The sequence below is a fragment of the Dendrobates tinctorius genome, unplaced genomic scaffold, assembly GCF_039654945.1.
Source record: "Dendrobates tinctorius isolate UK_male_01 unplaced genomic scaffold, ASM3965494v1 ptg000265l, whole genome shotgun sequence".
Taxonomy (NCBI): Eukaryota; Metazoa; Chordata; class Amphibia; order Anura; family Dendrobatidae; genus Dendrobates; species Dendrobates tinctorius.
Genome location: NW_027361932.1, coordinates 5,698,215 through 5,712,908, shown reverse-complemented (window position 1 = coordinate 5,712,908; position 14,694 = coordinate 5,698,215). Strand labels below are relative to the sequence as shown.

The 14,694-nt window shown below is 49.4% G+C and overlaps 1 protein-coding gene across 4 annotated transcripts in view; it reads right to left on the bottom strand.

Annotated features, from left to right (window-relative positions):
• Window positions 1–13,942, bottom strand: part of ANKLE2 (ankyrin repeat and LEM domain containing 2) — a 155,190-nt gene extending 141,248 nt beyond the window's left edge. For 2 of the 4 annotated variants that reach the window (XM_073559033.1, XM_073559036.1), the window contains exon 1: window positions 13,188–13,773. In XM_073559033.1, the coding sequence (XP_073415134.1) occupies window positions 13,188–13,380 (193 nt within the window). In that variant the 5' untranslated portion in view covers window positions 13,381–13,773. The other 2 variants (XM_073559035.1, XM_073559034.1) reach the window with 2 other exon arrangements.
• Between the last annotated feature and the right edge of the window lie 752 nt (window positions 13,943–14,694).

Below are 14,694 nucleotides of genomic sequence, written 5' to 3'. Positions count from 1 at the left end.
TTACCGGCCATATGGAGAAGAAAAAATGTGTGTATTATATATATATATATATATATATATATATATATATATATATATATATATATATATATATAATCTATGCAGACATTGCCTTAGTGGGCAGAAAATATCAGCTCTATGCACGTTGTCCAGGTGGGCAGAATATACAGGCTGTACAAATACTGATTTGGTGGACAAGACATACTGTTTTTCTGTAGCTATAGCCCATGTGGGCAGAACATACAGATTCTATACATATAATGCAGTGGGGGAGCAGAACAGGTAGTCTTATGCAGACATGTCCTGGTATAGAGCCCATACAACACAATTTATATACAGATGATGCCATTATAGTCAGAGCATATTGCGTGATATTCAGAAGTTTGCTGGGGGAAGGGGGGGCTATGTGGATTTGGTATTAGCAAGCAAAACACAGATTCTACGTTGAGGTCACCTGGGTGAGCGGAGTATACAGAATCTATGCAGATGTTGCTTTTGTAAGCAAACAGATTCTGTGGAAATAGGGAGCAGAACCACAGTATAGATATAACTGCAAGGCTGTGACATACTTATTTGGAGTGGTACAACTATAAACCAGTAGGTACAGTCTTAATACCACTATTTGTAGTTGCTTACTATGGCGGTCATAATTATAGTTACTGAATATGGGGAAAAGCACAGGGGAAAAAAAAAAAAAAAAAAGTAATTGCGCAAATATGTTAATCCCAAGAATAAATTGTCAGAAATGATTTTTATTATGGACTGGAAGCGGATTACCTGTTGCCTCTATCTTTGTAATCCTTAGCGCGGGTGTGTGTGTGTGTGAGAGAGAATGGGCAGACTGCTGAGCCACAGTGATTGAAATCAGGTGTGTGGATGGGCAGACTGCTGAGCTGCAGGGCCACAGTGATTGAAATCAGGTGTGTGGATGGGCAGACTGCTGAGCTGCAGGGCCACAGTGATGGAAAGCAGCACACGCTTATCCAGGATTGGCCTCTGCTGCAGGCTATGTTAGCTACTGAAGTTGTGGCTCAGGATGTGGAAATTTCAATCCAGCTCCACCAGACAACAGGAACGAGGGTAACAAGTCCATCCTCTTTAAGTTTCCGACCCCCCCCACACACACACACACACACACACAAAAAAAAAAGACCACAACAACATCCTGTGGGGCAGATGTACAGTATCGGAATCTGTAGCCCATCCTAGCAGGGGGAACCTACGCTACTGAAGGAGATGAGTGAAATCACTACTGGAGATGAAGGGCTGCTACTGGTTACCACAGCTGTAAGACAGAGGAGGTGGTATGTGGGTAGGGAAGAAGGGGCCTGCTCAGACAGGCCTTAAGTTGCTATTGCTGGGAAGTGCCAAAGTTCTGGGAGTATGCCAAATCTTGGAGGAAGATATAGGTTCAAAAGCCTCAATTCTTTGACATAAGCCAAGTCAGTTTCTATTGTACAGATAACCATACTTAAGACTCTGCTGTCATGGGGCAAAGAATAAAGCAGATGCGACCAAGGAGGAGTATTCATAAGAATCTACGTGTGCCAACATACTCCCTTCAGCATTCACAATGTGCTACATCAATGCCTTTTCCTTGGATAGGTGAGTATGCTCAAAAATTGGGGAGGGAAGAAGCAGGTAACACTGGGTGGACCCCATAGCTGGTGCGAAGGGGGAAAAATTATTACTGCCCTGTTTACGCTGTTCATGCTCCAAGAAGAAATAGTAAGTTAATGCGCACAGTCTTCCCTTCACTTTAGAGATATGAAGGGAGGATGTATCCTGTCAGATTCTGAGCAAGAGAGGGAGGTGTACATTCTAAAATAAAGCAAAGAAGCTGGGCAAGAGGTGTGACTTCTACAGGACACTATGCTAAAACAGATTCGCTCAGTCCCTTCAGGAGGGGAATTGCTGTCCCCCAGACACAGAAAGAGGAGGAGGAGGTGACTTTCCAAAATTATTTGCCGGTAAGTAATAATACAAAAACAGTCCCATCTTAAAGGAAACCTGTCATCAGGTTTGACTGAAATGCTATACAGCCACCACATTTCAGGCCTGATACACAGTATAATGTTGTATACGGTATATGCCATCAATCCAGCCAGCAAGAGAAGAAAAAGACCTATTATATTCACTTGCAGGCCGGTCTGACACTTCCCTTCTTTTTATGCTGTCCTCCTTTCTTCGTGTGGATGACGCATCCCTGCGTTATGCACACAGTCTTCCCAGGATCGTGCTCCTGCGCAGACATACTTCTCTGCCCTGACTAGGGCAAAGTCAAATACTGCAGTGCGCATGCGCCAGGAACATTCAAAGAGCCAGCAGGTGAGTATAAAAGGTGGTTTTCTTGTCTTGCAGGTCGGGATGGGGGGCATAAACACAGCATATTAGAATGCTGTATATCACACCTGAAACGTGGTCTTCTCATATCGTTCAAACCTGGTGACAGGTTCACTTTAAATAGTATAAAGCCCCCAATACAAATTTTGGGGTGTCTGTCATGATGACTCATTTAATAATAATAATAATAATCTTTATTTACATAGCGCCAACATATTCCGCAGCGCTTTACAGTTGAACAGTTTCAAACACAACAGTCATAAGTAACAACGTTAACAATACAATAATTAAAGCGAAATAAGACGACCCTGCTCGTGGAGCTTACAATCTACAATGAGGTGGGGGGGATACAAAGCACAGGTTTGTATTTACAATGATGTATTTACAATGACGGTCCAGCCATCTTCAGGGGGTGGGGGTTAGATGGAGATAGTGAATGGGCTACACACACACACAAACATGACTTTGATTACTGAATGTGATAGGCCGCTCTGAACAAATGTGTTTTGAGCGAGAACCTAAAACTATGCAAATTGTGGATGGTCCTAATATTTTGGGGTAGAGCATTCCAGAGGATTGGCGCAGCACGGGAGAAGTCTTGGAGTCGGGAGTGGGAGGTACGGATTAGGGCAGAGGTTAGTCGAAAGTCATTTGCAGAGCGCAGCGGTCGGTTAGGCCGATAGACAGAAATGAGGGAGGAGATGTAAGGGGGTGCCGCACTGTGGAGAGCTTTGTGGGTGAGAACAAGTACTTTGAATTGTACCCTGTAATGAATTGGCAGCCAGTGTAACGACTGGCGAAGAGCGGACGCGTCTGAGAAACGATTAGCCAGATGGACAACCCTGGCTGCTGCATTAAGGATAGACTCATTTAAAAATAGATAACTCTGGCCGAGTCATACATCGGAAGAGTGAACCATTTCCTGCATTGCAAGTACTAGGATTATGCCAAAGCACAGATCTTAAAAGTATGCACTATTGATAGCACAAGAGATTATTTTCCATAGCAGAAAATCTAGAACAGTGTGTATTTTTAAGTTTATTTTAAACATGGGATTATATTGTATGGATAGCTGCAAATTGACTTCCCCCTAAACTGGACAAAGACATTTAGTCTAAGATGTAAGGTCAAATCGAGCAATGAAATAAAAAAAAAAAAAACATGAAACAAAAGAGCAATTATAAGAAAAGGCATAAAACTATCTTTCAGACTTTTTGTACATGGAGACAATTCTAGCAAACATATGCACATCTACAACTGAAAAAGATGGATTTTTGGTTCTTACCGTAAAATCTCTTTCTTGGAGCCTTCATTGGGGGACACAGAATACCATGGGTGTATGCTGCTGCTGCTAGGAGGCTGACACTATGCAAAAACAAGAAAATTAGCTCCTCCCCGGCAGTATACACCCACCGACAAGCACCAAGCACCTCAGTTGGTGAAAAAGCAGTAGGAGAAGCAACGAGAAAAACTCGAACCATATGTACCAACCCAACAAGGGACTCTAAGACCCAACACGGTACAACTTAAACAGGGAGGGTGCTGTGTCCCCCAATGAAGGCTCCAAGAAAGAGATTTTACGGTAAGAACCAAAAATCCATCTTTCTTTATCGCCTTATTGGGGGACACAGAATACCATGGGACGTTCCAAAGCAGTCCCAAGGGTGGGAACAGCAAAAAGGAACGAAAGTAACCGAAAGGCTCAGGTCGGCCGGTGAGCCACCGCCGCCTGCAGAACCTTCCTACCAACCACAGCATCAGACGAAGCCTGGGTATGAACCCTGTAGAACCTCGTGAAGGTGTGCAAAGATGACCAGGTTGCAGCCTTGCAAATTTGCATGGCCGAGGCCTGGTGACGAGCAGCCCACGAAGCCGCCACAGCCCGGGTGGAATGAGCTCTTACTCCCGGAGGGGGCCCGCTTTTCCTGAAGACGATACGCTTCCAGAATGGTAGAACGAATCCAGCGAGCGATCGTGGATTTGGAAGCCAGAAGGCCCTTCTGGCGACCTTCAGAGATGATCAGCAAGGAATCGGACAGACGAAAAGGAAGAGGTCCTAGCAAGATAGACACGCAGGGCTCTAACTACGTCCAGTTTGTGGAGAGACTTCTCAAGAGGATGAGATGGAGCTGGACAAAAAGAAGGAAGGACGATATCCTCATTGATATGGAAAGCGGAAACCACCTTTGGAAGAAAAGAAGGAATGGGCCTGAGGACGGCTTTGTCCTGATGGAGAATGAGGTAAGGGGAACGACATGACAAGGCCGCCAATTCAGAAACTCTTCTGATGGATGAAATGGCGATCAAAAAGGTGACCTTCCAAGAGAGAAGGGACAAAGGAATGTCCTGGAGAGGCTCGAACGGCGCCTTCTGGAGCGCGCTAAGGACGAGGTTGAGATCCCACGGGTCTATTGGCGAATGATGAGGAGGAGCCACGTGGGAAACCCCTTGTAGAAAGGTCTTGACCTGTGGTAGAGAAGCTAGCTCTCTTTGGAAGAGGATAGAGAGAGCGGAAACCTGGCCCTTGAGCGTACTGAGGGACAGACCCGCGTCTAACCCAGCCTGAAGAAACCCCAGGATAGAAAAAGACATTGGGAAGACTCTTATCGCACCAACGGAAAAAAGCCTTCCAGTACCTATAGTAAATGCGGGAAGAGGCTGGTTTCCTGGCTCTGATCATAGTTTGAATAACCTGACTGGACAGACCCGATTCCTTCAGAATTGCGGTCTCAACGGCCATGCCGTCAAACTCAGACTGAGAATTCTCGTGGTAAAGGGGGCCTTGCGAGAGAAGGTCTGGACGGTCCGGAAGCCTCCAGGGAACGTCCGCGAGCATGTTGACCAGTTCCGCGTACCAAGGCCGTCTTGGCCAATCTGGAGCGACTAGAATCACTGGTACGCCTTCCGATTTTATCTTTTTGACCACCCGAGGGATCAATGCCAGAGGCGGGAACAGATACGGAAGTTGAAACTGGGACCACGGAGTCACCAGTGCGTCGCATGCGACGGCTAGAGGGTCCCTGGACCTGGCTACGAACTGCGGCACCTTGTGGTTCATCCGAGATGCCATGAGATCGACATCCGGGGTGCCCCAACGGTCGCATATCTGAGAGAAGACCGCGGGGTGCAGGGACCATTCGCCGGACGCTAGGCCCTGGCGACTCAAAGTCGGCTGCCCAATTTTCCACCCCTGGAATATGGACGGCGGAGATTGTCGGAACGTAACGTTCTGCCCAGCGTAATATCCTGGCCACTTCTGACATTACTTGTTTGCTGCGCATGCCCCCCTGATGGTTTATGTACGCCACGGCTGTGGCGTTGTCCGACTGAATACGGACCGGCTTGCCGGAGAGGAGGGGCTGCCAGTGAAGGGCCAGGAAAATTGCCCTGATCTCCAAAAGATTGATTGGAAGGAGAGACTCCTGTGGCTTCCAGCGGCCTTGGGCCGCTTTCTGATGGAACACGGCTCCCCATCCTAGAAGGCTCGCATCGGTGGTGATGATTTGCCACTGAGGCGGAAGGAAGGACCTCCCTTGGAGAACTGACGCTGGCCGTAGCCACCAAGTGAGAGACTGCCTCACTCTGAGAGGAAGCCGAATAGGACGGTCCAAGGACATCGTGGTCTTGTCCCAGGCTGAAAGCAGAGACAGCTGGAGGGGGCGAAGGTGAAACTGCGCAAAGGGCACTGCTTCCATGGAGGCCACCATCTTCCCCAGGACCTTCATGCAGAACCGAATGGGAATGGGAGCAGGCCTCTTGAGAGTTCTGATGCCCTTGGACAGAGTTGTAAATTTTTCCTTTGGAAGAAAAACACGGGCTAGCTCCGTGTCGAATTCCATACCCAGAAAGGTCAGACGCTGGGTGGGGATCAGAATGGACTTCTCCTTGTTGACCAGCCAACCTAGGCGGCTGATAGTGTCCAGGGTTATCTGAAGGCTCCGGAGACAGTCCTGGCGAGACGAACCCTTGATCAAAAGATCGTCCAGATAGGGGATGATGAGGATCCCTCTGGAGCGAAGGATGGCCATGACGGTTGCCATCACCTTCGTGAAAACCCGGGGCGCTGAAGCCAGGCCGAAAGGAAGAGCTGTGAACTGAAAGTGGTCTCCCTGAAACGCAAATCGAAGATACTTCTGATGTTGCACACAAATTGGAATGTGCAGATAGGCATCCCCAATGTCCACCGAGCAGAGAAATTCCCCGGGCTCCATGGAAGCAATCACCGACCGAAGAGACTCCATCCTGAAATGAAGAATCTTCACGTGGCGATTGAGCAATTTGAGGTCCAGAATAGGATGAAGAGAGCCGTCTTTCTTCGGGACTACATAGAGATTGGAGTAGAACCCGGAAAACCGTTCGTCTGAGGGAACGGGAACAATGACTCCGGCGGAAAGAAGGGAGGAAATGGCCTGCAGAAAACCCGGAATCTGGGCCCGCTGTCGCGGAGGCCGAGACCGGAAAAACCGTCTGTTCGGGAGTGAAGCAAATTCGATTTTGTAACCGGATGCGACGAGTTCTCTGACCCAAGCGTCGTCTACAAAGGACAGCCAAGCATCCGCGAAAAAGGAAAGTCTGCCGCCCACCCTGGAAGAGATTCCAGGTGGGGGTGACCCGTCACAGACGAAAATCTGCCGGAATTGGCTCCTGCAGATCTGGAATATTGTCCTCTAGATCTCCAGCGAGGAGCGGGTTCGTAGGAAGGTTTCCTCTGATCCCGCTCCCTGGTGGCAGGCGGCCGATCCTGTTGAGTGGCTCTCTCCGTGGCAGAGAAGGGACGAAAGGGCCTGAATGGTCGAAACCCCCTTCTGTTGAAGGGACGTTTTGGTCGAGACTGGGGAAGCGAAGTACTTTTACCTCCAGTGGCATCGGAAATTATCTGATCCAGCTTTGCTCCAAAGAGCCTAGAGCCATGGAATGGCAGATTGGTAAGCAACTTTTTCGAAGTAGTGTCCGCATTCCATGACTTTAGCCAAAGGACTCGGCGTACAGCTACTATGTTGCTGTTAGCCCTTGCTACGCAGTCGGCCGCGTCCAAGGAGGCGGCCAAAAGGTATTTTCCCGCCTGGTTAATCTGATCTGCCAACTCGTCTTGCAGAGCTGACGCTAAGATGCCTCTGCGAAGAATTTTTGCCCAAGCGGAAATGACCTTCGCCACCCAGGCGGATGCGAAAATAGGGCAGAGAGAGGCGCCAGATGCCTCAAAGATAGACTTAGCCAGAGATTCAATCTGCCTGTCAGTAGGATCTTTGAGCGATGCCCCGTCGGGCAGAGAGAGCACCGTTTTAGAGGCTATCCGGGATACTGGAGGATCTACCTCTGGAGCCTTGGACCACTTTGAGAGCAGTTCTGCGTCAAAGGGGTACAGAACGTCCAAGTACTTGCGGCCTGAGAAACGTTGCTCAGGGCGCTCCCAGTGTTTGGATAAGGTAGTATCGAAATCGTCGTGATTGGGAAAGGTTCGAGACGGAGGTCTGGCTCGTCTAAGGAGAACCGAGCTTTCCTGAGCTGGAGCCTCATCCTGTTTAAGCTTTAGTGTTTGGAAGATAGCTGCAATAAGACTATCGACCATGTCCCGCGTTTTAGAAACGTTGTTCCCCTCTGAGCTAGCTTCCGAATGAGAATCATCGCCTGACTGAAGGCTGTCATCCGAGGAAGAAGGAGGCCTGGGAGCGGAAGGAGGCCTGGGAGCGGAAGGGCCCTGCGAGCTCGAAGACGAAGTGGACAGAGCCCGCTTCCTAGAAGTCCTTCCTGTCTGTCTCTCTGAAGGTCGCGGTCAGGTGCGGACGACTCACCCCGAGAGGTGGTCGGGGCAGAGGTGGCTGAGGATAGCTGAGGTAATCGTTCTAAGACCTGGTCCAGCGACTGTGATACTTTTGTCAAGTCAGAAACAGACTGTGACATTTTAACGGCCCACTCCGGGGGGAGAGAGGAGGGAAGAGCGCCCTCCGCCCGGGATTCTGTGCGTTCCTGAGATGCTGACATATTTGAAGGACTGCAGGGGGGGCAGAATGGGGACGACTGACCCGATGCCCACTTCTTTTTACAGCGCGCACAGGCGTAATAGGTAGCGGTGGGCCTGAAGCAGAGATCCCCTGAAGGGTTGGGCATAAGTGAACTGCACTGAATGGCCGCAGAAATTAGGGAATAACTGCCGAGGAGAGCCAATCCCTGTCCCAGAGCCGAGCCTACCGAGATTCTGTGCGAGCAGCAGAAGAAACGCCGAAGTGTCCCCCAAGCAGCGCAGGAAGGAGTGAAAATCCAGGAAATCCTTGTGCTGGAGGCTGGGGGCGGAGCTTAGCGGCTGCGCCGTGACTGGCTAACAGCGACAGAGAGGGCATGGCCGAAGGGGGAGGCTGGCATATCAAAGAGAAAGAAGCCCTGTGATGGGCTAGAAAGGGCGCGCTGAAAAGAGCGCGCTCAGGAAGGGAGGAGGGAGAGCAGAGGAATTCCCCGCGCTGAGGGGAAAGTGAAAGTGCCTCCCACCCTGACGGCGCCGCAGCCCCATGCCCGACATACCGCGCTAAGGATGCGATCTCCAGGTCCTGCTACTTGTGACGCTGCGGTGAGTGAGGGGAACCCCGTAGACTCCCTGGCTAGTGCAGGGAAAGTGAATGAAGGCAAGCTGCTGAGCGCGCGACAGGCTGAAAAGGGCGGGAGATTCAAACTTGTGGAACTGCAAACAAGGTTCCTTCTTCTCCCATGTCACTGGAGCTTATGCGGGGCCGGAGGGAACGTACAGGCACTTACCTGATGTCCCAGAAGAGGATGACCACAGGGGCCCACGGGAAAACGGCAGGCCGCAGGGAGGCGAAGAGTCCTCTGTACCCGCATCCTGCAGAAGATGGCTTGAAACACCTGCGATCGCCGTCTTCCTCTCAGCCCTGTCCCGAGAAAGGGGTGAGGAGGGGGATTCGGCAAGGACCAGCCACCTGTCCTCAACCCTTATCACCAGAAGGTGATAGGGGAAAGTCCTGCCTGCGGTACTGAGAGTTGCGATGTGGGTGACACCACACTGCTCGCTCAGCCGCATGATATGGGAAATCAGGGTGACAACTACACCCTGTTTCCCCGATGGAAAATAACCTAAAAGACAAAAGAGGGAGAAATTAAAAAGTTCAAACTAAACCTGAAAGGAAAATTGGATTAAAAATGCGGATCTGGGGAGATCCCGGTCCGCCTCCTACAGACACTAAGCACAAACTGAGGTGCTTGGTGCCTGTCGGTGGGTGTATACTGCCGGGGAGGAGCTAATTTTCTTGTTTTTGCATAGTGTCAGCCTCCTAGCAGCAGCAGCATACACCCATGGTATTCTGTGTCCCCCAATAAGGCGATAAAGAAAGGACAGCTGCTTAGTGGTAGCCTGCACAGGATCAAGAGCAGAGATGTGGCTACTAACAGACCTTCAAAAGTAGCATACAGGGCTGTGGAGCGGAGTCGTGGAGTCGGTGCTCATTTTGGTGAATTCGGAGTTGGAGTCGGTATAAAATGGACCGACTCTGACTCCTAAAATATATAATAAATTGGGTACAGTAGTTCAATGCAGAATATGCTGAATATTTTTTCATAGGAATTTGGGAAAGTTATGAAATGTCCTATAAATGACTGTTCTATTCCTGATCTAAGGTTACATTCAAACACAGCGTTTTTCCTGCGTTTTTTTGAGGATACGTTTTTCAGTTGCAAAAGCAGATCAGCTTTTTAAAAAACGGCATCACCTGAAAGGTTTTTGAGCTCATAGCTAATGTTTTCAATAGCAAAAGCAGATTAGAAATCTGCTCTATCCATTTATTCATATCTGTCTATCCATATCTTATATGTACCAAAAAGAATAAAAGCCGGGTAGCACACAGACTAACACTCCTTTTTTTTTAGCACCAGTCAGGTACACCTCATGGCTGCCCAAAAGAACGCCCAGGACAGGCATTGCTCGTCTTCAGTAACACATCAACATCACTTGATAGTTGGAATAAATAGACTGCATTCACCACATCTTAAGGTGCAGGCTTTATTTTCAAGTGTAGAGGTGTGCAGTAAAATGTTCTGCAGCAGCTGAGGTGTGCAGTATGAGATTCTGCATAACAGTATGAGGTTCTGCCCCCCCCTAGTTTTGATCCTGGCTAAAACCGTTTTCTTATAGATATGGTGAACCCTCAGGTAACCCTAAATGAAGGTCAATGGACGCAGGTGGCTGAATTGAAGGAATTGCTTAATCACCTATTTACCGTGACTAAAAAATTACAAGCTGAGGATTTAACTCCGGGCATTTTCATAAGGGAGTGGAAGAACTTGCTATTTTGCCTGTCCCAAAGAGGAGATTTAATCGCAGATGGCATTTCTGCTTCAATGAAACGGAGAGAGACACAGCTATTGGAAAATAAAATTTTTCTGGCAGCTGTTTATGTGGACCCAAGTCATCGTATATTGCTTGATGATCAACAGCTTACTAAAGGAAAAGAAGCTCTGACTGAGGTAGCAGTTAGGATGAGTGGCCTACAGGAGGACTGCCAGGCGCAAGAGGACTTGGGTCCTGACAGTGCTACTGCTGCCATATCTTCATCCTCATCAGATGAGGAGTTTGACTTTGACAAGTATTTGGATGACATGGAGCAGGCAAAGCGTTGCTGCAAGGAAAAAGACTTCACTCCGTCTCCTATAGCAAGCAGATTGACCATATTTCAGCAAAATGTTTCACTTGCTCTCAAAGAAAAATTCAACCGTTCATCAAAACTGACTGTGCATGAGGCAATTCCTTTATACCTGGAAATTGTTAGAGATGTTGCCCATGTGATTACAGCTTTGTCACCAACCCAAGTTAGTGTAGAGAGGTTGTTCTCTGGCCTTAAAATTATTAGGTCAGATTTTAGATCATCTATGAATGAGGATCTATTGGAGACAATTCTATTTCTTAGAACAAATTCATAGACTGCACAAATGTTATTTAGTATGTTTTTCTTGAAAACTGTTTTTTGCCACTTACATAGTTTATTACATATATATATATATATATATATATATATATATATATATATATATATATATATATATAAAACTATTTTTTTTTTCAATATTACATAGTGTATTACATATTTACATTATATTATAGTTTTTTGTGTTCTAAAGTTGTATTCCAATTAATATATATATTATGTTCTAAATGTCTTGATTATTGTATCATAAAAATGATATTAAATGTCTGATGTTCACATTGTACTACAATACATTTTTCACTTAAATATAAGCAATATATGTTGGAGTCGGAGTCGCAGGTTTGGCTTACCGACTCCACCGCCCTCATTCAGTAGCTAAAAAATCCGTAGGTTGGGAACAGCAACTGTGGAATCCCATAGGATTGCATGGGATGCGTTTTAACTAGCGTTTAAGCATTTCCGCGGCGGCCTTGCCGCGGCAGAAACACTTAGGCTGTATGTCCACATTGCGTTTTTTTATGCGTTTCTGCCCCGTTTTTGCCGCAGCTGCACATGAAGCATTAGAGCGCCGCGCAGGCGATACCGCCGTGTTAGTAACTCCATACACAGTTGGCACAGGTGGTACCGCCTTGTAATTAACCCCACACAGCTCCGCGCAGATGGTACCGCCATGATAGTAACCCCACACACAACTCTGCGCAGGTAGTCCCACTGTGTAAGTAACCCCCCCAATACACACACCTCCGCGCAGGCAGTACCATCGTGTTAGTATCCCCACACACATCTGTGCAGGCGGTACCGCCATGTTAATAACCCCACACACAGCTCTGCGCAGGCGGTACCGCTGTGTAAGTAACCCCTCCACAAACACATCTCCGCGCAGGCAGTACCTCCATGTTAGTAACCCCACACACAGCTCCGCACAGTCGGTACCGCTGTGTAAGTAACCCCTCCACACACACACACACACCACCGCGCAGGCAGTACCTCCATGTTAGTAACTCCGCACAGGCTGTACCGCTGTGTAAGTAACCGCCCCCCCCACACACACACACCCCTCCGCGCAGGCAGTAAAACCATGTTAGTAACCCCACACAGCTCCGCGCAGGCAGTACCTCCATGTTAATAAGCCCAGACACAGCTCTGCGCAGGCGGTACCGCTGTGTTAATAACACGAGACACAGCTCCGCGCAGGCAGTGCCTCCGTGTTAATAACCCCACACACAGCTCCGCGCAGGCAGTGCCTCCGTGTTAATAACCCCACACACAGCTCCGCGCAGGCAGTACCTCCGTGTTAATAACCCCACACACAGCTCCGCGCAGGCAGTACCTCCGTGTTAATAACCCCACACACAGCTCCGCGCAGGCGGTACCTCCATGTTAATAACCCCACACACAGCTCCGCGCAGGCGGTACCGCCTTGTTAATAACCACACACAGCTCCGCACAGGCGGTACCGCCTTGTTAATAACCACACACAGCTCCGCACAGGCGGTACCGCCTTGTTAATAACCACACACAGCTCCGCACAGGCGGTACCGCCTTGTTAATAACCACACACAGCTCCGCACAGGCGGTACCGCCTTGTTAATAACCACACACAGCTCCGCACAGGCGGTACCGCCTTGTTAATAACCACACACAGCTCCGCACAGGCGGTACCACCTTGTTAATAACCACACACAGCTCCGCACAGGCGGTACCGCCTTGTTAATAACCACACACAGCTCCGCACAGGCGGTACCGCCTTGTTAATAACCGCACACAGCTCCGCACAGGCGGTACCGCCTTGTTAATAACCACACACAGCTCCGCACAGGCGGTACCGCCTTGTTAATAACCGCACACACACACACACACACACACGCAGTGCTCCATGTTAGTAACCCCCACCACACACAGCTCAAGGCTCCTCACCTAGCAGCTCCGGGTCAGGGGGCACTGTGGTCTGTCTCCAGAGTCTCCGCTCCACCAGGCGATAGAGCCAACCCACGGTCACCAACACACAGGCTGCTAGCACGGAGAAGCCCACGGAAGCATCCCACCCGGACAGGATCTCGGAGAAGCCCACGGAGGCGTTCCACCCGGACAAGAGCTCGGAGAACGACATGGCCGTATTACTTCCCACAGAGCGCTATGGCCACCGCTCCACACGTTCTCCCATACGCGGTGATCCCGCAGTCCTCCAGTTTCCTCCGCTCCAATCTAGGCGGGCTGCCCCTCAGCACGGCGCCTCCAGCCTACGTGCCGCCTCTGGAACTACTTAACTGCGTTGTCACCAGTGTGTCCTTCCGCAGCCCACCCTGCAGATGTCGTTAGATCGTGCCGCCCCAGTGCTCCCTATAAAGCTTCTACCGCGCTCTCCCCATCCCGCCAGAGAGAGCTGTGTATCCGCCTGTCCGGACGCCTCTTCTTCCCTCAGTGTCACTCGTGCACTATCTACCAACCAGACTTGTGCCAAACACCACAGCACCCGCCTCACACACGAAACCGACTCCAAATTTGGTTCCTCCCTACCTCCTCCGCTTTAAGTCGGAACCACCCGAGTCCACACAGCGCAACATGCGTGCGACACTTCCGGTCCGGCCTGACAGGACCCTGCTGGCGTCTCATGGCAACGGTGAGGCTGTCTTCTGCGCGCCGGGCTGGGAGTGAAAAGCTCCATCAACAAGGAGGAAACCACGCGTGTATGAGGCAGTGGGCCGCTGGCAGGTGTCACCCAGCTGACCATTGCTGCTCTCCCGGAGGTTCAGGCCGTGAATAGTGGAGGTTGTGGAGTGGCTCCTACTGCACTTGGTTCTCTCAGCAGCCATTACACTCTGCCCCGTTCAGTAGTGTAGAGTCTAGAGAAGGGGTGAACATTTTTTTGGTCCAAGGTCCACAATACCATATAGAACCAATTACAAGGGCCACAAAACAAATGAATACATTAGCAGAACCACCCTCAGTCCGTGCTTACATCGGCAGAACCACCATCAGTCCGTGAAATCATCACTAGAACCACCATCAGTCCATGAATACCTCAGCAAAATCACCAGTCCGTGATTACATCAGCAGAACCACCCTCAGTTTGTAAATACATCAGCAGAACCACCATCACTACATGAAAACATCAGCAGACCCACCCTCAGTCCGTGATTAAATCAGCAGAACCACCCTCAGTCCGTGAATACATCAGCAGAACCACCATCACTACATGAAAACATCACTAGAACCACCATCAGTCCGTGAATACATCAGCAGAACCACCATCACTACATGAAAACATCACTAGAACCACCATCAGTCCGTGAATACATCAGCAGAACCACCATCAGTACATGAATACATCACCAGTCATGTACCAGTCGTAACTTCTATTGTTTAACCCCCAAGGGTGGTTTGCACGTTCATGACCAGGCCAATTTTTACAATTCTGACCACT